This window comes from Scatophagus argus, chromosome 23, assembly GCF_020382885.2.
Source record: "Scatophagus argus isolate fScaArg1 chromosome 23, fScaArg1.pri, whole genome shotgun sequence".
NCBI classification, from domain to species: Eukaryota; Metazoa; Chordata; class Actinopteri; family Scatophagidae; genus Scatophagus; species Scatophagus argus.
Genome location: NC_058515.1, coordinates 15,730,460 through 15,754,273, shown reverse-complemented (window position 1 = coordinate 15,754,273; position 23,814 = coordinate 15,730,460). Strand labels below are relative to the sequence as shown.

Genomic DNA, 23,814 nt, shown 5'->3' with positions numbered 1-23,814 from the left:
CACTCTTCTGTGAAGGCTTTCCACAACATGTTGGAGTGTTTCTGTGGGAATTTGTGCCCATTCATGCAGTAGAGCATTTGTGAGGTCACACACTGATGTTGGACCAAAAGGCCTGGCTCACAATCTCCGTTCCAGTTCATCCCAAAGGTGTTGGATGGGGTTGAGGTCAGGGCTCTGTGTGGGCCAGTCAAGTTCTTCCACACCAAACTCATCCAACCATGTCTTTATGGAGCTTTGCTTTGTGCACTGGGGCACAGTCATGCTGGAATAGAAAAGGGCCTTCAACAAACTGTTGCCACAAAGTTGGAAGCATAGCATTGTCCAAAATGTCTTGGTGTGCTGAAGCATTAAGATTTCCCTTCACTGGAAGTCAGGGGCCGAGCCCAAACCCTGAGGAACAGGCCCATGAAGAGTCTGGATACTTTTGTCCCTATAGTGTACAGGTGATGGTACACTGAGCATATATGACAGCACATATGAAGCCTTCACATCACTTCATTACATTAAGGAACGTCGTGCGACCCAACACGACATGATGTTCTGTGATTCACTTTAGGTGTTTTCATCATACAACACGAAGTCAGCAAGAACCTCCTGCAGCCACAAGCGCTGAGGAGTGAGGAGAAAGTCAAGCTGCCGATTTTAAAGTGTTTTAACAACAACAAGTAAACTGTTGTGACTGATGACAGTACATTCAGACACAAATCTTCAGCAGACATCTGCCTTCACGCGTTTCCTGTTTCTCTGCTGCTGGTTTGTTCCTCACACTTCAGGCCTCACCGCAGCCTTAAACCACAGCTTCAGACAGATAAAGAAAAGGTCGAAGTGTGAACAAAGCTCTCGGCTTCGTGTTTTTCAGTGGGTGATGATGGCAGCGACAGCCTCACGTGTTTCTGCTGAAACAGCTGCACGTAAAACTGACTGATAAAAAGACTTTTATCATCTCCGGGTCACTTCTCATGTGACAACACACATGGTTGGTAGATTCTCATTTATTTACTGTAAAAATGAAAGCGTGGCGTGGTCCTCCTGATCAATCTCGGTCTCGTTTCAGAATCGAACACATTCTTCAGGGACGTTAGTCTTCAGCACCGAGCTGCACGACCAAATGAAGGTCTGTGGTCCCATCATGTTACACACATGACAGAACAGATGAAAATCAATAAACAGAGAGATACACACACATAAAGTAACTCTGCATCTTTGATGTTTGTGTCAGGTGAATGTAAACTGCTGCAGTTGATCGGAGCTACAAGCTGAACTCCGGACTGTTTGTAGTGAAAGCTGGTTTCTCATTTGCACTTTTTTGCTCATAGAAAACAAAGTTTAGTCACATAAAAAGCTGAGAAATGTTGGTGTCGGAGTCTTCCTGAACGCAACACGTACCAGAGGAAACACCAAAGTCCAAGGAAGTCTCAGGAGAAGAGATTTGTGTCCTGGTTGGTCACCAGAGACTCCATAAAGTCCCGGCCCAGAACGAGTCCAGCACCACCCAAATGTTTCCCATACGACCAAACAAACTGGGCTCCACGTCGACTGGGATGAACGATAACACAGTTCATCAGGTCCGTGTGCTTTTCTGCGATGAGTCGGACAAGATGAATTTCTTTTCATCATGTGCAACACTCCATCACACAGCCGCCTGCTGAGGTGAAAGAACACGAGGCCACTTCTGATCAGACAAACAGGAAGTGAGCCCGTCTCGGTGTTCACACAAACAGGTGACGGCAAAAAGCGAGCGGACAACACGTGAAGGCGACGCACACTAACACATACGTGTTAATGGATGAATACTGGAACCACGTCAGACATGGAACAAGTTTTCTGCTGTGCTGTGTGCCGCCATCACATCCCACCGCCCCCGAGTCTGTGTGAGGCGGGATGTGGTTTATATTAACAGGATGTTGTTGCCACATTTGCTATCAGACGGTCAACCTGCAGACACCATGAGGACAACGCTGCTTTTCCTCCGTAAGTAGACGAGCAAATATCACCCGAAACACTCGTTCAGTCCCAGCAGCAGGTGTGCTTCCAGGTGTGTTTTCACTGAGCCGAGGCAGATCGCTGAACTGTGTGGTTCTCCACGCACACACACACACACACACACACACACAGTGATGTGTTTCTCTTGTTTCAGTCCTGACCTGCCGGCTGTCTTCACAAAGTCCTGGTTCTGAGCCGTGTGTGTGTACATGTAAGTGTTGTGTTCGCCGTTCAGTACTTTTCATTGCTGCTTCAGTTTGCTGTGGATGTTGATGTTCTGCACGAACTCTGAGGAACCAAAACAAAAAAAAACGAAACGAAAGACTTTGGATGTGCGATTACCACATTTCGCCTTCCTCAGTGAGCAGAGTCTGTCCTGCCCACAAACATACGGCATCAGGCGCCACTAAGGCGCCTGCTCAGGATGAGCTGACGGCGCCCTCTAGAGGTCGCAGCAGGACGGGAGGTGGATGGGAGTGTGATCGCCATCGTCACTAATGTGGCTTTTATTGTACCATAACAATGAAACTCTGTTATCTCTGATGAGGCCGGGGTGTTTCCCCAAACCTAACCAATCCTTAACCAGAGTGTTGGCACGCCACAGATTGGTTGACCAATCACAGACTGATGATGTCATCCTGCTGGCTGGCAGAACAGCTGTGAAGACATAAGAACCACACCTGTGTGACTGGGCAATGGCAGAAGGACTCACACATTCCTGATGATGAATTAAACGCACAACACGACTCAAATCATGAAAACATTTGTGTACATTAGAACATTCGAGCTAAGATCTTAGCATTTCATTGGCTGATGGTTAGAAGATTCGAATGTGATTTCTGTCAGAGAAACACATCAGAGAGGAACAGCAGGCCAACCAAACCGGGTCTCTCCAAACCTGATGTTGTCCAAGTTATCCAAGAGTGCAGTCCAGAGACCAGCCGGTCCAGCAGTGAGGCAGGAGAGTTTTCTGATTCTGTCTGTCTGTCTGTCTGTCTGCCAGCCTCTCTGAAGGTCTCCCCCAGCAGGTCTCAGTATTTCGAGTACGAAAACGTCTCTCTGAGCTGCGAGCACTTCGACTGCGGCGAATGGAAGGTGTGGAGATACACGACACCGAGGTCAGTTCGGCGCCACGAGGTCGCTGAGTGGTCGTTAAGTTTGTCTGGCTTCATGCTGTACACTGATGATCCAACACAGACCACATTTAATCTGACTTAAGAGTGGAAATATATTCAGTGGGATTGACTGCTAACCCAACTGAAACTCTGACCAAATACGTCTGTCAAGACAAGGACGAGACATATTTCCAGCAAGGCGTTAGAGTCAACATCGGTATCGGATATAAATTGTGCTGGGCAGAGTTGAACAACATGTAAACGATCAATAAACTGATTTTGTTCCCAGTGTTTCCAGTACAGAACCCAGTTTGTCCCGGTGTGGGGACGGCTGGGGCAGCGAGACATCCTCCACCTGCGAAATGAAGACGATCAAGCGGACGGACAACGGAGTGTACTGGTGTCAGTCCCAGTCCAGAGACAGCAGCCATGCGGTCAACATCACCGTCACAGGTGGGCTTCACACAACCACAACACAAATAAAACACACACACTTCCTCTTCTTCTTCCTGGTTCAGTTTTAACGCAACAACCCCAACCACAGCTTAGGCGTCACATTCAGTCCGACACACCTGAGCCTGAAGACTGACGGGTCTTTGTCAGAGTGACTTATTAATCAAGGTAACCACCACAACATGAGGCGTTAACATGAGCCCAACGGGCTACGACACACTGACATGTGAGTCATATCGAACGCTTCAAAGGGAACTGCGAACAGGAAAAGGAAGTGAAGCCTGTTGTGAAGACGGTTCAGCGTGAGGCACAGCCCAAAACAGACCATGAAAGGAAACACATAACACACACACACGACTGTGCGCTCACACATTAAAGTGCATGAGGACTGTGCGCTCACACTGCTGTGATCAGTACGGTGGCTGACAAGGGAAAACACAGCAAGAGATTTGCTCTTGGCTGTTCATGAGATAAGCCACGCAAATGGAGCTGGAAAGAGAAGTTTAAACTCCGCCTCCTTTAACCTGTCCGAACACCTGGACAGCAGGTGTCTGAGTAGTGACATCTTCAGGATGTTGGAGTCTGACGGTGAAACTCGAACTTTGTTTGAAGCACAGTGACAACAACTCCCTCACAATAACCTTAAATGTTCTTCAGAAACTATCAGGACATTCCCGTAGTCAGGCTGTCCTCTGGATGACACGCTGTGCTTTGTCTCTGTGTCGAGGTGGTCCGGTGATCCTGCACAGTCCTGCCCTCCCTGTGACGGAGGGACATGACGTCACCCTGCGCTGCCAAGCAAGGAGCCACCCCTCCAGCCTCACCTTTTTTAAAGATGGCACCCGAATCAGGACCGAGCCGACGGGTCACATGACCGTCCACAACTTTTCCAAGTCTGATGAAGGTGCTTACAAGTGCCAGGCTGGAGGAAAAGAAGAGTCTCCATCCAGCTGGCTGCTGATGAAAGGTGAACATTACACTCTGGTGTATTTTGTGTCTTTTCAGCTTTTTCAGGTTCATGAACAACCTCTGGTGGATCTAAACACCAGCGCTAATCTTTTCCAATGTGTACGTGTTTACACTGATGCTGAATTTCTGCATTGGCTCTGAAGAGAACTTTGGGGTTTTTCCATTCACTTCAGTAATAAAATAAACCTACAGGAAGTGCGGCTGAACTCGCTCAGTGAAAGTGTGTGTGTGTGTGTGTGTGTGTGTGTCCACAGATGATTCCAAACCGGCTCTGCTCACAGCGTCGCCCAACTCCATCCAGCTGTTTGAGTACGACAACGTGACTCTGAGCTGCGGCCACACCAGCATCTCGCAGGGATGGAAGGTGATCAGGGCCACGAGGAACTCTGATGGCAAGCTGAGCTTACAAAGCTGTGGCACGAAATGGGGCACCCCGACCCCCGTTGGCTGCATCCTCAAAATAGCCAAGTATCCTGACAGTGGAGTCCACTGGTGCGAGACGTCTGCAAGGCAGCGGAGCAACCCGATCAACATCAACGTCGCTGGTACGAGCAACACCAAGAACCCTGGTGACGGCCAGTGACGGCCAGGGAAAAGATCATGAAGATCATCTGCTCGTTGGTTCCCCTGAGTGAATCCTGACAACAAGCTTTACACACTTTGCCAGCTTGTATCTGGATGCAGTGGTGTCAGTGCTATGGCAGAGTACAGCTAATGCTACAGCTAATGCTACAGCTAATGCTTCAAAGTGAGCCCACAATGTTGCAGAGCTCCACAAAAGTACAGATGCTGCAGGAATGTCAGTTCAGAACCGAGTCAGCATCACCTGTAAATGTCCTTCTGTCCGTGTTGTCTCCTTCGGCCTGTGCAGACGGACCGGTGATCCTGCGGAGTCCTGTCCTCCCTGTGACGGAGGGAGACGATGTGACTCTGGAGTGTCTGGCAAAGAAATGTCCCACCAGTGTCCCCGCTGATTTCTACAAAGACGGCTCCCTCAACAGGACTGAGCTGACGCGTCGCATGACCATCCGCCGCGTGTCCAGGTCTGATGCAGGCCTCTACAGGTGCAGCATCAGCACCTGTGGAGAGTCGAAGCCCAGCTGGCTGCTGGTCAGAGGTCAGTAGTGATGGAAAAGAATTTCGAGCCGAGTCAACTGAAACAAAGAAGGAAAAGTAAACGTGTTGTCGTGTTCACGCTGAGTGTGACGCCTGCTGATGAACACATCTGTCAGCATCAGCCTGCAAAGCTTTTCTCTTTTGATGCTTCATCTTTTGTCTTCCTCCCTGTCGCTCTTCCTCACTGGGCCAAGAATGAACAAGTGATTATTTTCTGTGTGATTCTGCCGTGACTTCATTGTGTGTCAGGCCTGCACTGGGACCAACTGCTTCATGAAAACCTTCACTGCCTTCACTGTGAAGTCACTCCCAGCTTTTCCTGCACACTTTTACATGTTAAAACTCACAGTCATGTGACGCTAAAACACTCAGTGCTGCAAGACAAACACCTGACTGAACCTGACTGAACCCGACTCGACCTGACTCGACCTGACTCAACCTGACTCGACTCAGCTCCTGCTGATCCTGGTCCAGGTCATTTTTAGTGCTTCTGCTGCCACCATAGGACATGGTGGACAGGGACATCTGTGTTTCTGTCTGTTTCTGTTTCTGTTGTCTGAATTCATTTTTAAATCACAGCCAAATAATGTGCCAGCAGATAAAACTTCTGCAAGGAGGGAGGAGGACAAATATGTAATCCTCCTCCTCCTGCTGTGATATTGATCCTGTCACAGATCAATGGGTGATGGGCCTGAAACAGAGGGCACAGTGCCCCCTGCTGGTAGAAACGAAGTAAAGCAGGTTGTGTTGCTCAGTCACAAGCACATGCTGAATGTCAAATGTCTGTGTCACGTCTACTCTGTTGTCAGTAAAAAATATGTTTTCCAAAACAAATTCACATGCACAACAACAGCTGGAATGAAATGAGTTCAAGTATGGAAACTAATCTGTCATTTTTAATGTCCAGAAAACAATCTGAGAATGTTGTTTCACTGGAGATATTCTGACAAACGTTGTCCTCACAGTGTAAACTGAGTATTTGGAGTATTACAGTATTTATGAAACCTGTACAGAACCCGACCCCACCTGAGCCCTGTTAGCAGATGCTAATTACTGGGCCAACCACTTAAAAGGTGTGACAGCAAATCAAACTCAACACGACAGACAGAAGAACATCATGAAGGACAGAACGTTTTCTGTTCTTTTTCAGCCTCTTTGTTACAACATGATGGACTCAGTCGCCGTTAGGTCTGTGGGTCTGAGTCCTTTCTCAGGCAGGAAGTGACGTCTGTTGACCAGTTAACTGACTGCAGTGTTTAGCTTTAGCAGTTAGCTTCAGGGGTAGCAATGTCATTACCATTCACGACTTTTGCCAATGAAAATGACAAAGTGTAGTGTGAGACAAAGCAAAGTGGTCTGGACTGGACTGTTTCGTGGACAGGTGTCTCAGGTGTCTCAGGTGTCAGCAGATGAGGGACATTAACCTGACCAGGTGTGTTTGTTTTCTAGATGGCTGTAGGAAGCCTCCACTCCCCACAGCTTCAGGCCTGCATATGCTGAGAGTGATACGCTACGTGGTGGTGGCGTCCCCGTACTGCGTCTCCACTGTCCTCATGCTGTCTCTATGCTGCCGCAGGCCGACAGGTAACCCTGATGACAGCCGCACCCTCTGCTTGGAGCTAAATGCTAACAGCAGGCTAACATGCTTAATGTTTACCGTGTTCACCTCCTTACCTTAGCTCGTTAGCATGCTAACACCTGCTCATTGTCACCAAACAGGAAGTACAGCTGAGGCTGATGGGAAAGTCACAGAGCTCAGCAACGCCCCCCAGTGGATTAAACACACAAGTGGCACAATCAGGAAGAAAAGTCAGTCATTAGTCAGTTAGTTTTTGATCACGAGTCAGTGATTACACTTCATCCTGAGGGGAACATGAACGATTGAACTAAAGAGGTGGGAAAGACTTTTACCTTCTCCAATCAGTCAGCCAATCAGTCAATCAATCAATCAATCAGTGTTTGAGCATGACAAGCTTCCTTTGAATGAAAAATTAAACAAACTATCAGATGATTAATTCAATTCAATTCAATTCAATTCAATTCAATTCAGTTTATTTATATAGCGCCAATTCACAACAAAAGTTATCTCATGACTTTCCAATTAGAGCAGGTCTAGACCAAACTCTTTAATTAAACTGTAATACAGAGAGCCCAACATTCCCCCTTGAGCAAGCACTTGGCAACAGTGGCGAGGAAAAACTGTCTTTTAGAAGGCAGAAACCTCGGAGCAGACCCCGGCTCAAGATGGGCGGCCATCTGCCTTGACCGGTTGGGTTGAGAGAGAGAGAGAGAGAGAGAGAGGGAGGCAGAGAGAGAGAGAGAGAGGGAGAGAGAGAGAGAGAGAGAGAGAAGGGGAGAGAGAGCAAGGGAGAGAGGCAGAGGGGGTGGGGCGTGAGAGAAGGAGCACACAAGCAGAGATGCATAGCAGCAGTAATAATACCAGAAGTATTGGAACTGTAGATAATGACAATGACAGTGAAGTATACAGAAGGTATTATGGTGATTTTGATAACAATAGTAGTAACAATAATGGTAGTAGCTGTACTGAGTCTTAACAGATTTAAATCAGATTATGACTAAACAGCAGTAATTTTTTAAACTGTGCAGGAGGGAAGCCGCCTGTTTCCATGACGATGCGTCCAGCCAAAGAGGATGACGAGCGAATGGGCCAAATGCATGATGATGTCACTGATGATGTCACCACCGAGCATCATTTCTAAGCTGAAGTCTTTCCTTCAGGCTGTCTTTAATAAAACGACTGATTTGTCTTTGATGTTCTTCCTCTTCTTTACGCCGAACTCGGCGCTCTGTGAGTAACTGATAGTTAGCTGTCACTGTGACGTGTTTTCCTTCTGATCACCGGAGTGACTGGAGCGCCTCCTGCTGGTGGAATCACAAACCACAGCTGTGCTCTTCACCAGCAGTTTATTTCTTAAACTGCCAAGATTAAAATGTGTCAGTGACGGTTGTGTTGAAATATTCACTATAACGCAGTGGGAATATCTCACTTTCTGTGTTCCTCCAACCAAACAAAGAAATCTAATTAAACAATAACTCCATCATTTTGTCCATGACAGAGTGGAGATGCTTTGAGCCAACATTTAGGCCCATTTAGACTCTGACTGACGTCAAACTCATCATCAGACCAGACCACAGCGAGAACCTTCACCAGCTTCAGACCACAGTTCAGTCACCTGCAGGAAGCTGCTGCCTCACATGCAGAATGAAACAACTACAAAACCATTCATCCCCGTTTGCTTTCACCTTTAATGTCTTCTTAAAGGAAACCTGCTGACATTCAGGACTTTTCTTCTTGTCAGTCGCAGAGCCAGAGTCAACACAAACGCAGAGAATTGAAGTGTTTGGTCAACATGAAGTCTGCTGCAGCACAGAATACGGACGTGATTTCACTTCATGTCATAATGAATCCCAAACGAACACATCAGAAATGTTTTCATGTACTGCAGGTGTTCAGAGCATACAGAGACACAAATGTACACATTCACAAACGGTTTCCCTGTTCATTCATCTGAAGTATTTTTGATCACAAACAGGAAACTGGACGAGCGCAGAGCAGTTAGCTTCAGTTCACAGATTCACTGCAGGCTGCAGCACAAAACACACAGCACAACACCACCAGGTGGCAGACCAGTCTGAACACCAGGTGGAGGCGGGTGGAGGCGGGTGGAGGCAGCAGAAGTGGGTGGGGTTGTATGTGTGGGCGGGGCTGTGGTTTTAGGTTTACCTGTGGAGAGAATCCTACCTGGTCAGGTGAATGTGTGGATGAAATGAGTCCTGAAACCAAAGGTGACCTCCTCACCTGTGACGGAGATCCAGCTGGGTGGAGACTCTCCATGACTGCTGATGCTGCACCTGTAGAGGCCTTCATCAGACCTGGACACACGGTGGATGGTCATGTGACCTGTAGGCTCCGGGTTAGGGTTAGGGTTAGAGAGGCTGCAGGAGGACATGTGGTTCAAGATCACCATCTGCATCTTTGAAAAGACTGATTATCACTGCTGCAGTGCATTTCTGTCCTCTGTGTTTCAGATCAAAGCCTGACTCTTCATGCTTCAGGAATATAAAGTGACGGACTGAAGGACACGTTCAGAGCAAAACCTCCAGAACCACCAGGACATCAGAGCAGACGGACTGACGGACAGCAAACAGCAGCCACACTTTTCAGTTTGTTTTGTCCTCTTGTCAGTCTGTCTCTGTGTGCATTTTAACATGTTCACATTCACTTAACATCTGCCACCAATCATACACACAGTGCTGCAAGTTGATGCTGATGTTGAAAGAAGAAAGTGACATATCTTGTCATTGGAGGGAACTCACTCCAATGAAATTCGTGCTCTGCATTTAACCCACCCAAGTGACGTGCACACACACACAGCAAACCCGGGGCAGTGGGCGACCGCGTGCAGCGCCCGGGGAGCAGTGGGGGTTAGGTACCTTGCTCAAGGGTACCTCAGCCATGGACACCGGGACGGGGAATCGAACCAGCAATCCACCGGTTACGGGTCCGACACCCTAACTGCTGATCCATGACTGCCTTAGTTGCTGTTGTTGAGAGAAACCCCACACAGGCACAGGGAGAACATGCAGACTCAACACAGAAGGACCCAGACCGGGACTGGAACCTGGAACCCTCTGGCTGTGAGGCCACAGAGCCTCCTTATTGGCAGATTTGTTTATGAAAGTTCAGAAACGTCACTGATTTTATAGAATTCATTAGTTTTATTAACTTATTTCTTTTGGATTATCAGCACTTATTCCTTCATGAAGGTGTAATTCTCACAATGACGTCACATGGATGAAAGTTTGACGCTCTGTGGACGTCACCGCTGCCGCTGCGTCATGACGTCAGACGTACGGGCAGTTTATTCAGTCAATCCAAGAGGAATGTAAAGGACCTGGACAGTCGGCGGTTTGTGGGCGCAGTTACGTCATCAGCGACCCACGAACCGCCGAACCGGTTCAGACTGTGTGAAGAGACAGAACCGAACGGGATTGTGGAGCCCAGAAACCGAAAGTGGACTGACTGAGTGAATCAGTCACGTTGTCCTTGCTGTGTGTGTCGTGTTGTTGTTGTTTGTGTTTGTCACGCTGAGCTCGTGCGTCGCGGTGACTGACGGCGCTGCACGCGACCTGCGCGGTCTGTTGGCCAACAGCCTCCGTGTTCACAGCAGCTGCGAACCGGAACAACCGGGCCGAAAACAGCGGAGAGGGTTGGTGAAGAAGCAGGTGGTGGTTGTGCACATGCGCAGTGTGGTCCCACACGGCTGCTGTCGGTGTGAGTGTGAGACCAGCAGAGGGCGGTGTTGCCTCACAGGTTCGATGTGTTGATGTGAACATGTTGGAGCCACAGCAGGTAAACATCAGACACCTGAACTCCCAGTCGACCCTCCTGAAGGTGAAGCCTCTGAGTCCAGCTCAGGGTCCATCAGGACATCCATGTGAGATCTGACTGGGTTCTCCTGCTTCATCAGAAACTCTGCCTCCCTGGTTTTGGGTCCAGACTCGGCCTCAGTCCACTTCCTGTCCTCCCTGTGCAGCTGCAGTACTTTGGTGGTAAAGTTTGCTGTCTGTGAAACAGTAAATCAGCCTCAGGTGTTGTTAGTACCTGTGACACATCAAGGGTCCTGGTTTTCAGCTGTCAGTGTGTCCGTCTGTGTTCGTTTTGTGAACCGGTTTTGCTGTGAGGACGTGTCTGCTGAGAGACACTTTGACCCTGCAGAGCTCCACCCTCCACCCAGTCAGGGTGGAGGGTGGAGCTCTGCTATAAGACTGCTGTGAGGCTACTGGCTAAGTACTTCATGTGAGCTCAGCCGACGGAGACGAGACACGAGGAGGACAAAGAGACAGCAGCCCACCATGTTCCTGCTCCTGTTCCTGCTGTTTGTTCTGTCTGAAGCAGCTTCTGGTAAAGACGAGCTTTGATTGTGAATTAATTTGTTTATTATGAAATAATGTTAACGTTTTCAGGTTCAAGCTGCTAATTTCAGCTGCTAAAACAGTTTGTTTAGTTTCTTTCTTTCTGGTCTCTGAGCCGTGAGACAGGATGTGTGGACACTGTGTCTGAGTGAGAACAAGCTTCAGTTTGTTTCCCCACTGAAATCGATCAAACTGTCCACACGGTCTGGAGGTCTGAGGGAGGGACGGACAGATGGAGGAGGGAGGGGGGAGGGGGGAGGTGGAGAAGGAGGTGGGGCTTCGTGTGGCGTCACGTGTTTCCTGTTGACGGGGAGCTGAGTGAAGAGCGAAGCTCCATGTTCTTGTTCGGGTAAACTTTAAGTTGTCTGAATGTCTGATGGTGTCAGAGGCTCAGGAAGTCACTGGACTTCTAGCAGCTTTGTGATTGGCTGAATGAAACAGTAAGAAGCTGTGGTTGACCTGCGGAGACGTCATGAGGACAGACCTGAGCTGACCTCCATCACAGTCTGTCTCCCAGAAGCTGTGAGTCTCTGACTCCAACCACATGCTGGGACTTCAGTTTAAAGCTGAAGTTCAGATGTTAAGGTCACAAACTGATGAAGGGTTCAGGTCTATGAAGCACGTCAGCAGCTTTGATCAGCAGAGGCTGATTTAAACCCTGAACTCAAAGAGAAGTCACTGAAGGTCGGCTCTGATTGGCTGTGCTGTGCTGTCTGGGAGACACGTTTACTTCATTTTCTTCTCTGGATGTTTTTTAATTGTTTTTCAGACTCCAGTGTGGAGCCAGATGTTGTTGTTCAAGTGAGACCTGGAGATGATGTCACTCTTCCATGTCAGACTGCTGAGGCCTCCATCAGAGCTGTGCGGTGGACCAGAGATGACCTGAAGACATCAGAGTACGTCCTCTTGTACAGAGATGGACGTTCAGATCCAACCCACCAGCATCCGTCCTATCAGGGACGGGTGGAGCTGGTGGACAGTCAGCTGAAGCCTGGAGACGTGTCTTTAATCCTGAAGAATGTGAGCAGCAGTGACCCTGGAACATACGAGTGTCGAGTCGTATCAGGAGGTTCAGGACGTCAGAAGAGAGCCCTCATTGACACTGAGCCAATCAGAGTCATCAGTCTGGAGGTCACAGGTTCAGGTGAGTGTGTGGACTCAGTGTGTTGTCAGGGCTTCATGCTGTAGCTGCACTTTATTCCCTGTTGGTTCCTGTCAGTCAAACATGAGGGCTGCAGAGCAGTGAAGAGGTCGTTCACCCCTCAGTCACGTCCTGACTCTGATCTGCATTTTCACCTCCAGATTCCCAGAAGGGAGACAACATGCACGGAGACCAGACCAGCGACAGCCCAGAGGACGGAAACCAGAGTCCTGGACATGCTGGACTGGCAGCAGGTGTTCTGCTGCTGCTTGCTGTTGGTGCTGTTGGTGTTGTGATGTTTCTCAGGACACGTAGAAGACGTGAAGCAGTCAGGACATCAGAGACGCCTGATGCTGATGAAGCAGCAGTCGTTGTTCTCCCCTGACTCGTCACAGATCATCTTTACACCTGATCACACACATCACCTGATCACAGGTATCAGCTGTTCATCATGTGTCACCTGTTCATCATGTGTAAATCTGGTCTTTGAGGTTCTCCACCCTCACAGTCTGGTTGCCCAGCGCTCACCAAATAATTTCCCCCTCCGAGAGTTGCTACCTTATCGTGGTGGAGGGGTTTATTGATCTGCTGACAAACAGCTTCCATCAGAGGGTCAAACTAAAAGCGACTCACCATCTTGAGCCAACTGGACGACACAGTGGAACAGGAAGTGCCAGCAGTAAATTCATTAAGTCTGTTGGCTTCGCTGTCATTTCCACCACAAAACTCAATTCTGCCATCAGTGTTGTGGATTTGCCTGCTTAGTAACCATAGCAACAGGGACTCCACAGTCAGTCGCAGGTTGATGTTTGTCTTTTCCAAACAGCTCGTATCTCATCAGGATGTGACAATAAGAGCACAGATTTCATTTCATCCTGCATGTGTTGTGTATTTAATACTCAGACAGACTGAGTTATCAGTTTAAAATAAAAACTTTGTTCATGGAGATTCTGAAGACGAAAGGGACTGAAACAAAGCACTCACAATAATGTTTTAAAAGTCATAATCTACACATCATAAACAGGAAATCATTAAGTGGGATATTTAATGCTGTTGTTGCTGTTAAACAGTTAAAGTTTGATCTCCTGAGTCTTTAACACCACAGCAGAGTGAAAACCACACACAAATAAATAAATTAAATATGCAGAGCTGCTCAACAAATACAATACAAGAAAACTGGAACGACGACATAGCCGACATTGACAAAGCTTAGTGAAGTTGGCTGGTGTGAGCTCCAGCCCCCCGCGACCCTGACCAATAAGCAGTATAGAAAATAGATGGATGGATGTTTTATTGTGATGAAAATGACAGTTTCCCAAAATAAAATGTGAAAAATACATTTTGTGGTTTTGTTTTCTTGACATTTTAGTAAAAAATATTATATTTTCTGAAACTTTGTAGATCAAAAAGCACCGTGGTTGGAGCTGTTATTGATGTGGTGGGTTTTGTTTGCAAATAAACTGTTTTTATCTTTTATCCTCCCGTTTCATGAAGCAGGTTATGTGGAAACTCTGAGTATGTTAAGCCTGAAATCAGCGAAACCCTGAGTTAAGCGTTTCAAGAAGTGAGGTAAGTTAACCCTGAGATCGGGGTAAGTTCAGGAGTAAGTTAAGCACGTTTCATAAAGCGAGGTAACTCATACTCAGAGTCTGTTACCGCGGTAACTTAGTCTGTGAACGTTACCTGGTCGGGAGCAGGTTTTATCCCAGAAAGCCCGACTTTGTCTCTGACTCCTCCCCTTTACGGAACATAAGCCTGAACCGTTTCCTTATTCACCGAGTCTCCGTCGAACCTGCTAAGTTTACGGAAATCGAGTGTCTGTTTCTGGAGAAGCCTGTAGACCAGGGGTGTCAAACTCAAATACACTGTGGGCCAAAATTTTAAATTGAACAAAGCCGCGGGCCAAGGTTGAACAAATGAACCTTTTAATATGGAACCAAACAAGTTTTGATTTAACAATGAATACTGAACAAGCAAGGCTTATATAACTTAAAAGTGCAGGCGTGCAAAATGGAGTTGCTAATAATAATAGTAATAATAATAATAAACATATCAATGGCATATTAAATAAAATTTGAATAAAATTTAAATAAAAATGAATGCCTCCTTTCTGTTTGCAGCCTTCTGAGGTAAATGTCAAAATTAGCTTTTTACACAGGCTAATAAATTTGAAAATAACATAACAACTATGAATAAATCAACCATTCAGGCCTTGGAGTAGCCAAAAAAAGTGCATAGAAAACGTATTTACTGCTCATTTTGCGACACACTGATCTACTCTGATGCGGCCAAGCCAGATACCTGGCATCTTTTCTTGGATGCCAGTTCATCAGTGTCGGGGCTCAGGGTTTGAGCTGAGGAAACCTTCATTATCGAACAAAGGTGTTCATCAGTCAGACGTCTCCTATGAGACGTTTTCGTCATCTTCATTGAGGAGAAAAGTTGCTCACATAGGTAAGTGCTACCAAACATGGAGAGCAATTGAGCAACTTCGGTGCGGAGCTGAGGCATCGTGTCAGGGATGAACTGTGGAAACTGTGTGGCCCCAACAGTCAGTAGCGGTTTCTCATATGGGCGAATTGGGCGGCCGCCCAGGGCGGCACTTTGCAGGGGCGGCATGTGAGGACCTCCGCCCCGCCCACCGAAAAATAAGATAAAAAATACTTAAATAATTAATTAATAATTGGCGCCCCCTGGCGTTGTAATTACGCCCCCCGAGAGCGCCGCTGCAGTTACTGCAACTCTGCAAGAGGGAGGTGGGGTCACTCACCGAGGTCAAACCACTGGAATAAGGAGGGGGAGGGGGAACGGGGATCCTCCTAATTGTCAAAAAACACTCAAGGTAAATTTCATTCATAACACCAGGTAGTTGCCTACTGTAGGCCTGTTTCACATTCCATACACTCTTATTTATCGTCTGTGTGTTGTGCGAAGGCCAATAATACAGTCTTACTATTCAAAGATGAGACTATCTGTTGGTTTAGTCCTGACCCCTGCTGTCCGTCACGTCAGAGGCCATTGGCATCAGCGTAACCTGTTGATTCCCGAGGCGACTCCGATTCAGGTAATAAACATAATGGACAGAAAAAGGCCAAAGCTATCGGGTGCTTATTTCAGAAAGAAAAGGAAAGAAGAAGAGGAGAAACAAAGGTATGTAGCTAATGTTCCCTCTGCAGCGTACGACTGTAATTACGTTATGAAAAGGGGCTAACGTTAATTGTTTAGCGCTCATTAGCTTGTTTGTTGTTTTGTGTGCTGGTTATAGTTAACCTGAACATTATCTGAGTTAACATACATACATACCAATAACTGTGTCTACACTTAAGCCATCAGCTCCTTGCTGTCATTGCTTTGTGACCATTTGGTTATCGCTGCGTACTGTATTTGGCCTTAAAAAGACGGACGTTGTCCACATTTCGTCCATTATTTTCTGTCTCAGTATAACGTTAATAGAATTTGGGCAGTGAAGCATTTCTCCCCGTTGGTTAATCTGTAGGTTAATAGCATGTAATAGTAAATAACATTAAGTGATAGCTAATGTATTTAAGTGTGCCGTTCATGCATGTTTATCAGTGATGCACTTTTCCACCAACACTGCTAAAACATTTTGGAGCCTCCTGCCCAGGATGAGTCTCCAGCAACAGAGGCTTCATCTGGAGCAGAGGATCAGGAGATCCCATCCACCTCTACGGCTGCTATGGCTTCTATGGCATCTCCTGCCATGTCTCAGGAAGGCCATGAGGAGTTTGCTGCTGCTTCTCCTCAGCAGGAGCCAACAGGTGGGCGGTACTTTGCTCTCATTTGTGTGTGTGTGTGTGTGTGTGTGTGTGTGTGTGAAGATAGAAGTAGCAGTGTGTTTTATCTGTGAATTTTACCTGCCTGTACACATTTTCTTTTCCTGTTAGTTGTGATTAATCCAGTTTTGCTGTTTCTTAAAACCGTGTTTTGTTCCACTGCTGTGTGCTTTGAATAATGTGCCAAATCAGATGTGCTGTTCTACAGAAATGCCTGAACCCCCACAAAGTTCATCTTCCACTGGGGAAGAGCCTCTTTCAACAGACCCTGCAGACTGGCCATCACCTCTGACAGACAGCATCAGGACCGAGTTGGTACGCAGAGGGCCAAGTTAGGTGGCATCAGATTTCTTTTTTCCTTAATGGGAGATGTTGTCACCAGAAGGGTCAGGTTTTAGTTCTGTGTGTGTGAAGGATTTGTGTATTTTGACTTGTATTTTTATTGTTGTTATTTATATTCAATTATTCTTATTTCTTTGTCGTGCTTTTCTATGCTTGTGATATGAAATGTGTATTTTCTTTCAATTCAATTCAGCTTTATTTATAAAATCTTTAAAAACAATATATATCTTGCATATAGTTATGGTTTTGCACTTTAAATTGGTTGTTTAATGTTTAGTTTGTTTTATTGTATGTCTATCTTAATAAAGTTTATACATATACTTTTCACCCAATGTTCTCTTTGGGTTGGTGGGGGCAGTGAGCCTGGCCGGGGGGGGGTGCACCGCAGGGGCTGTTCGCCCAGGGCGCCATTCAGGCTAGGACCGCCACTGCTCTTAGATAGAGGGCATAGCTATGAAGTGCCTTTCCATCCTCTGTATGTACTTGGTTCCAGTTTAAGGCCTTTTCAATGTATGCAGCTGTGATTTTGAAATCATCACCAAAGTGATATTTAAGCAGGCGTTTCGCTTCCTCCTAACCAGTTGTGGCGTTCATGTGAAAGCAGCTTTGAACTAGTTCTTTTGGCTGTCCAACAGTAAACTGTTCCAGGAAGTACACTTCATCCTCGTTACTATTGGCTTCCTTCTATTTTGTCAGAGGCATTGATTTGTTCTTCCATTTCTTTTCCAGATTCTGATGCTTCATCACTTTCAAATTCCTCCAAGGCTTTTAGTCTCGCATCAGCTGCAGCAATATCTGCTTCCAAGTCCAGGGATTCCATTTTTAAACCGAGCTGATGCTTCTCTATTTCCAGTTCATGTTTCCTTTAGAGAGCTTCAGCTCTGGCCTGCAGAGCAGCTTTGTCTGCAGCAGCCTTCATGCGTGCTGAAACAACAGATGAAGATCTGGAACTTTTGGAACCTGTTGAACCCTCTGAACCAGTCTGTGACACACTGTCACCAACATCCACAAGAGTCTGCGGGTCAGGCTGAGGTTTTATCCATTGACCCACTTCAGATAGAAAAACATCATAATCAGCAATTTTTGGTTCATACCAGTCCAAAGTTTTATTCATCCTTACATCCTCAGGCAGTAGTTTCTGAACAGATTCATGACACCTTTTAAATTCATCCAGCAGTCTTAGAAATTCATTTGTACCTTCAACATCAGCACCCTCTTTCATCATTGTTTTTATTTCCTTCATTTTCCTTGAGTGATTTGAACGCTTTCCTTTGTTGCGCAGCATCCATCTCAGTAATACTGGCTTCAGTGACTCCACATTCAGTTCCTTCTGCCATTGTCTCAGTTTTCGTTCTCAGCCTTTAATATTTGATTGTGCAGGTTTTTCCAAGTAAACCTGACAGCATTTGTTTGAATATCTGTTAGTATTTAAGTTATTTATTTATTTATTTTTATTCTTTTATGCGCAGTAGACAGTAGATCCAACTTCACTCGGCGTTATTGTTGTGCCACTTGCTATTGGGATATTGTTGTGGCTTTATGTGGCGGTTGTTGGTTCCCCACGGACAGTATGGATTGGTGCACCTATGGAGCCCCTGCGAACTTGGCAGGGGACACCCCACTACTGTTGCCAGTTTGCTCCATGCTGTCCATGTGTGTGTGTTTATCGCAGAGCTTATTACAGTCCTGCCTGTGAGACATTTTTGCTCCTGTTTTCCCAGGATATGGGCAATAAATGGCGAGTTGAACCAAGTACACTGAGTCGGCTTTTCACTAAAAAAATACACAACGCAGAGACGAGTTACATCCTCCATAACGGTGCAATGACTGTTACACCTGCAGCTTATAGTTTCAGTGATTTCGTAATTTATAGGCAGTTTATGGATTTAATTTCCATCAAACACTTCCTTCATTTCATTTGTCATCTTTAAGATAAGATAAGATAAGATAAGATTAGAACTTTATTAATCCTGCAGGAAATTGTTGTGCCAGGGTTGCAATACAAAGAAGCAAACAGAGTAGCAAGTAATCACACAAAATATAAAATAACAGAGTAATATAAAAAATAGCTGAGTACTATGAAAAATAACAGCGTATATACATGAGGTATAGATAGATAACGGCAGATAAGGTGTAGAATGGCAGAATGGCTATGGATAAGGTGCAGATACAGTGTTAAAGTGTTAATTGTAGTGCAGGATAAATTGTTTTGTCCTGTGTGGAGAAAGGGGATCAGTTAATGTTTGATCATAACCAGGTTCAGGAAACAGCGCATCCACTTGTTTTCTCATGGTACCAGGTGAAATCTGATTCTGCAGTCCAGTCCAGATCAATCCAAAACGACCCAGACTCCGGTCTCATCCATTCATTTACACGTTGACTGGCATCCTTTCTGGCGTTCAAATAGATTATTTTCAATTTGATTGTAGGAGCAGTCAGTCAATCAACGCGCATTCGCTCTTTTAATAATGTCACAATATGATCTTTTATTTCTTCTTAGCAAAAATAAATAAGAACTCATATTAAACAGAAAACTCACTTCATTGTGAAATGCGGTTGATAATTGTTTGCCCTTCCACTTTTTCGCCAAAAACGACACCACCTGTCCTCATGTGACGTCCATATATACATCATCTTTGCAGTTCAGTCATATCACGTCAACATAATCAACAGTATATCATCATGATTTTATATGTAAGTGGCAGCATGGTTATAAATTACTCACATTATTATAATAAATATGGTATGGTATAGATAAAATACAAATCAGTATATTGGCTTCAACAACCGTGTTGCTGTTCTGGCTCCTTGTCCATGAGATCTGGCTGGTATTGTGATTTTCCTGTGAGCCCAGTCAACATCTGCACCTGGTGGTTCTGCTCCTCGTTGATGGCCCTCAACTGCTTGTCGGCCTGCGAGAAAACTGCTAAAATGTCTAAGATGCCCTTTTGTCTCATCAATACCTTGGCATTCTGCACCCTCACTGCAAATACGTCCACTGGGGCTCTCGTAGGAAGTTTGCCCGTTATCTTCACCCCAACAGCATTGACTCTCTCTGGAGCTTGACTCGGAACATAAATCGGAACGCTGTACAGTGCACAGCTGATTTCAACAATCTATGCCCCCTAACATTAATGAAAGTCCCTCAGAATGACTCTGCTTTAAAGAATGCATCTTTTGCTCTGCTCTGTACGATCTATAGCATTCAAGAATTTCCCTCCAGGAATAAATAAAGGAATTCTGATTCTGATTCTGAAACCCATTTCTTTTGTTTTGTATTTGCTGTTTCTTGTTTTGTCCACCAGAAGGCGTGTGCATTGTTGATAGGTTAATTCCCAAATGAAATATCTGCTTTATATGCTTTTAACATCAGAATCAGAATCAGAATCAGAATTCCTTTATTTATCCCTGAAGGGAAATTCATGATATCTTTACATGTATAAATTGTTGGGTTTCTTATAATAATAAAAAAAATGTATGTAAAAAAATGGAATATGTTACACCTGTCATGGAGTTAATGGTTCTGTTTTGTAAATAGAGAGATTTTATTTTGAAAATCACTACTTCGCAGTGGCTCCTTGTGTTGCGTTGCCGGGGAAACCAAAAAGGCTGTTGAGATAGGAAGGAATTAACGGCAAACGATAAAAGTTTAAGTTACAAGACAACAAAACAGAAACGACAAAACATCAAAAGGCTGAGTTCATTATGGCATTATTATTATAATTATTACTGAATTAACTGATCATTGGTTATGCATATATATACACTAACTATGTAAACTCTCTGTTTGACAGGTATTGTGATTGCTAACCGTTCATGGTGGACAGAGGTGGAAACGGAGATGTGATTGTTTTGTTTATTTTGATTGTTTTGTCAGTTCTCACGTTGGTTCATAGAGCTGGTTTATGGATCTGCAATACACCTTAAAACCATCAGTCGAGTCTCTTACCATCTTTTGGAGGGTACGCGATCTCTTAACAACAAAGCACCTTTCAATATGGGCATTGATTTTATATGTCTTACCAAAACCTGGCAAGTACCAAATGAATTTATCACACACTGTTGTGTTGAAATTTGATTAACTATAACGCAGTGAGAATATCTCACTTTCTGTGTTCCTCCAACCAAACAAAGAAATCTAATTAAACAATAACTCCATCATTTTGTCCATGACAGAGTGGAGATGCTTTGAGCCAACATTTAGGCCCATTTAGACTCTGACTGACGTCAAACTCATCATCAGACCAGACCACAGCGAGAACCTTCACCAGCTTCAGACCACAGTTCAGTCACCTGCAGGAAGCTGCTGCCTCACATGCAGAATGAAACAACTACAAAACCATTCATCCCCGTTTGCTTTCACCTTTAATGTCTTCTTAAAGGAAACCTGCTGACATTCAGGACTTTTCTTCTTGTCAGTCGCAGAGCCAGAGTCAACACAAACGCAGAGAATTGAAGTGTTTGGTCAACATGAAGTCTGCTGCAGCACAGAATACGGACGTGATTTCACTTCATGTCATAATGAATCCCAAACGAACACATCAGAAATGTTTTCATGTACTGCAGGTGTTCAGAGCATACAGAGACACAAATGTACACATTCACAAACGGTTTCCCTGTTCATTCATCTGAAGTATTTTTGATCACAAACAGGAAACTGGACGAGCGCAGAGCAGTTAGCTTCAGTTCACAGATTCACTGCAGGCTGCAGCACAAAACACACAGCGTCGTCAAACAAACAGACCACAGTCCAAAACCGAACCTTCACGGGAGAAGACTGAGGAGACCGGGACAGATAAAGTCGCTGGTGTTTCCTCAGAACAGATCCTGTGAAGATGAAATGTATTGTTAAAGCTCAGGTTTCATGACAATCCATCCAACAGACGTTCAGATCATTCAGAGTCGACCACCTGGACAACAAAACCTGACTGCTAACATGACAGAAGAGACGGCCAGTAAAAACATGTTGTGGACCAAAACTCTGTCAGCTGTTTGTACGATCCATTTGTTCAGGTTTGTGGATGATGAATCAGGTTCAGCTCAGTCTCTTTCTCTGGGTCACGTCCACCAGTCCAGTCAGAACAGGTGGACTTCCTCAGGGAGGAGTTTCACTGGCTGCAACGCGTCCAATCAGGTCGGCTCAGAAGTGACGCTCTGTGGTGACATCACTGATGACATCATCATAGGAATCATCCAATCCCTCCTCAACCTGCGTGGGCGGGGCCATCACCATGGAGACAGGCAGGTCAGTTCCTACAGTCAGAGCAGGTTAGAAAGAAAATGGACATAATGTATCAACTTCTGCCAGAGACAGCTGGAGTGATTGATTGATTGATTGATTGATTGATGGTTACCTTTGGGCCTGCGTCGATATACAGACACCATGAGGACAGTGGAGATGCTGTATGGGCACAACACCACCAGGTGGCAGACCAGTCTGAACACCAGGTGGAGGCGGGTGGAGGCAGCAGAAGTGGGCGGGGTTGTAGGTGTGGGCGGGGCTGTGGTTTTAGGTTTACCTGTGGAGAGAATCCTACCTGGTCAGGTGAATGTGTGGATGAAATGAGTCCTGAAACCAAAGGTGACCTCCTCACCTGTGACGGAGATCCAGCTGGGTGGAGACTCTCCATGACTGCTGATGCTGCACCTGTAGAGGCCTTCATCAGACCTGGACACACGGTGGATGGTCATGTTTCCTGTAGGCTCCGCCCTGATGAGGGAGCCATCTTTATAGAACTCAGCGGTGAGGCTGGAGGGACGTGTCTTTGTCCTGCAGCGCAGAGTCAGGTCGTCCCCCTCCTCCACAGGGAGGACAGGACTCTGCAGGATCACTGGTCCATCTGAACAAGGAGACAAACTGCAGCATCTCATCCAGTTACACACAGCTTCATCAGCACTGACTCCACTGTCTCATCTTACCAGGGACAGTGAGGTTGACGCTCTGACTGGTTGCTCCGTCTCTGGACTCACACCAGTAAACTCCAGTGTCCCATGGGACCGTGTAGCCGATGGTACATGAAGAACCAGCTGGTCTTCCCCAGGTTCCTCCACACTCAGCTCTGGAGTCTTTGGTCGTGTTCCTCCTCACCGTCCATCCAGCAGATCTGTCGTCCTCACAGCTCAGAGAGACGGACTGTCCTTTAAGGAGCTGAGAGCTGCTGGGACTCACAGTCAGAGAGGCTGCAGGAAGAGAAGAAGAGGATGTGGTGGTTAAAAACACATCGACGAGCTTTCACATTTTCAGCAGAACGCGTTCCTGTTGAAGGTGTAGCTGGAAAGCACAGGTGGTTCCTGCGTCCTCTTCAGACCAACAAATCAGAGCGTGAACACTCACAGCGACCTTCTCAAACCCCCCAACATTAAGTCCAACATGGAGACGCAGTCAGAGAGTTTCAGGCTGTGGGTGAAGGACTGACCTTGTAGGCTTGTTGTGCTCAGCAGTGAGACCAGAGCTAAAGAGAAATGACACAAAACCGTTTGAACAACCAATCAAATGAGCCAATCAAAACGTCAAAGTGCCGCAGACTCCACACATGATTTCAGCTGGTTTGGATGTACTCACAGAGCAGCCACAGTCGAGGTGTTTCCTCCATCCTGACACTCGCTGATGTGACGCTTTGCTCGGTTCGTAGTCACATCAAGTCAAACCCTCCTCCTTCCTCTGAGACTGCTGTGGTTTCCTGTTAGCTGAAAACTGATTTTAAAGAAGATAAATTCAGTGTGAAAATGACGCTTTGATCCAACCTGCGGACGTTTTTCTTTTGTCTGAAAGGATTCTTGATGTTCATCTGACAGTCCTGCACCTCAGTGAGTCTGAGGGTCCAGACTGTCCACCTCCAGTCCCACCACAGAGCTGAACAGAGTGAAGGATCTCAGAGATCCCAATCAGATAGTGAAGCTCATTTCAACCTCCGTCCACCGGGTGGCGTCCTGTCATCAGACAGATGACCTGTGGAGAACCCTG

General features: G+C 46.1%; 3 protein-coding genes across 8 annotated transcripts in view; 2 read left to right on the top strand and 1 right to left on the bottom strand.

Annotated features, from left to right (window-relative positions):
• The first annotated feature begins 1,242 nt into the window (after positions 1-1,242).
• On the top strand, positions 1,243-8,409 carry LOC124054913 (B-cell receptor CD22-like). Of its 3 annotated transcripts, none has more exons than XR_006842508.1 (9): positions 1,243-1,971; positions 2,138-3,101; positions 3,388-3,551; positions 4,279-4,518; positions 4,775-5,065; positions 5,392-5,637; positions 7,086-7,220; positions 7,356-7,530; positions 8,244-8,409. XR_006842508.1 is itself a non-coding variant. In XM_046381444.1 (9 exons), exons 1-9 carry the CDS (start codon positions 1,902-1,904, stop codon positions 8,354-8,356), a joined length of 1,431 nt encoding a protein of 476 aa, XP_046237400.1. In that variant the 5' UTR covers positions 1,253-1,901; the 3' UTR covers positions 8,357-8,409. The 3 variants fall into 3 exon arrangements, 2 of the variants coding, with proteins under 2 accessions (XP_046237399.1, XP_046237400.1); XM_046381444.1 differs by lacking the exon at positions 7,356-7,530 and having other exon boundaries at positions 1,253-1,971; positions 2,138-2,194; positions 2,987-3,101; XM_046381443.1 differs by lacking the exon at positions 7,356-7,530 and having other exon boundaries at positions 1,248-1,971.
• Positions 8,410-8,885: 476 nt separating this feature from the next.
• On the bottom strand, positions 8,886-23,806 carry LOC124054916 (low affinity immunoglobulin gamma Fc region receptor III-like). 4 transcript variants are annotated; one of them, XR_006842509.1, is made up of 8 exons: positions 23,413-23,806; positions 23,267-23,302; positions 22,770-23,030; positions 22,445-22,690; positions 22,205-22,369; positions 22,017-22,103; positions 21,479-21,605; positions 8,886-9,165 (listed from the first exon to the last, which is right to left on the bottom strand). XR_006842509.1 is itself a non-coding variant. In XM_046381453.1 (8 exons), exons 1-7 carry the CDS (start codon positions 23,441-23,443, stop codon positions 21,538-21,540), a joined length of 894 nt encoding a protein of 297 aa, XP_046237409.1. In that variant the 5' UTR covers positions 23,444-23,806; the 3' UTR covers positions 8,886-9,194; positions 21,508-21,537. The 4 variants fall into 4 exon arrangements, 3 of the variants coding, with proteins under 3 accessions (XP_046237409.1, XP_046237408.1, XP_046237411.1); XM_046381453.1 differs by having other exon boundaries at positions 8,886-9,194; positions 21,508-21,605; XM_046381452.1 differs by lacking the exon at positions 8,886-9,165 and having other exon boundaries at positions 21,199-21,605; positions 23,413-23,803.
• The window catches only part of LOC124054920 (myelin-oligodendrocyte glycoprotein-like), a 35,712-nt gene continuing 23,310 nt past the window's right edge, over positions 11,413-23,814 (top strand). The window contains exons 1-3 of the mRNA XM_046381462.1: positions 11,413-11,562; positions 12,343-12,717; positions 12,876-13,142. Coding sequence (XP_046237418.1) covers positions 11,514-11,562; positions 12,343-12,717; positions 12,876-13,099 — 648 coding nt within the window. The 5' untranslated portion in view covers positions 11,413-11,513 and the 3' untranslated portion in view covers positions 13,100-13,142. The remainder of the gene's footprint in view (positions 11,563-12,342; positions 12,718-12,875; positions 13,143-23,814) is intronic.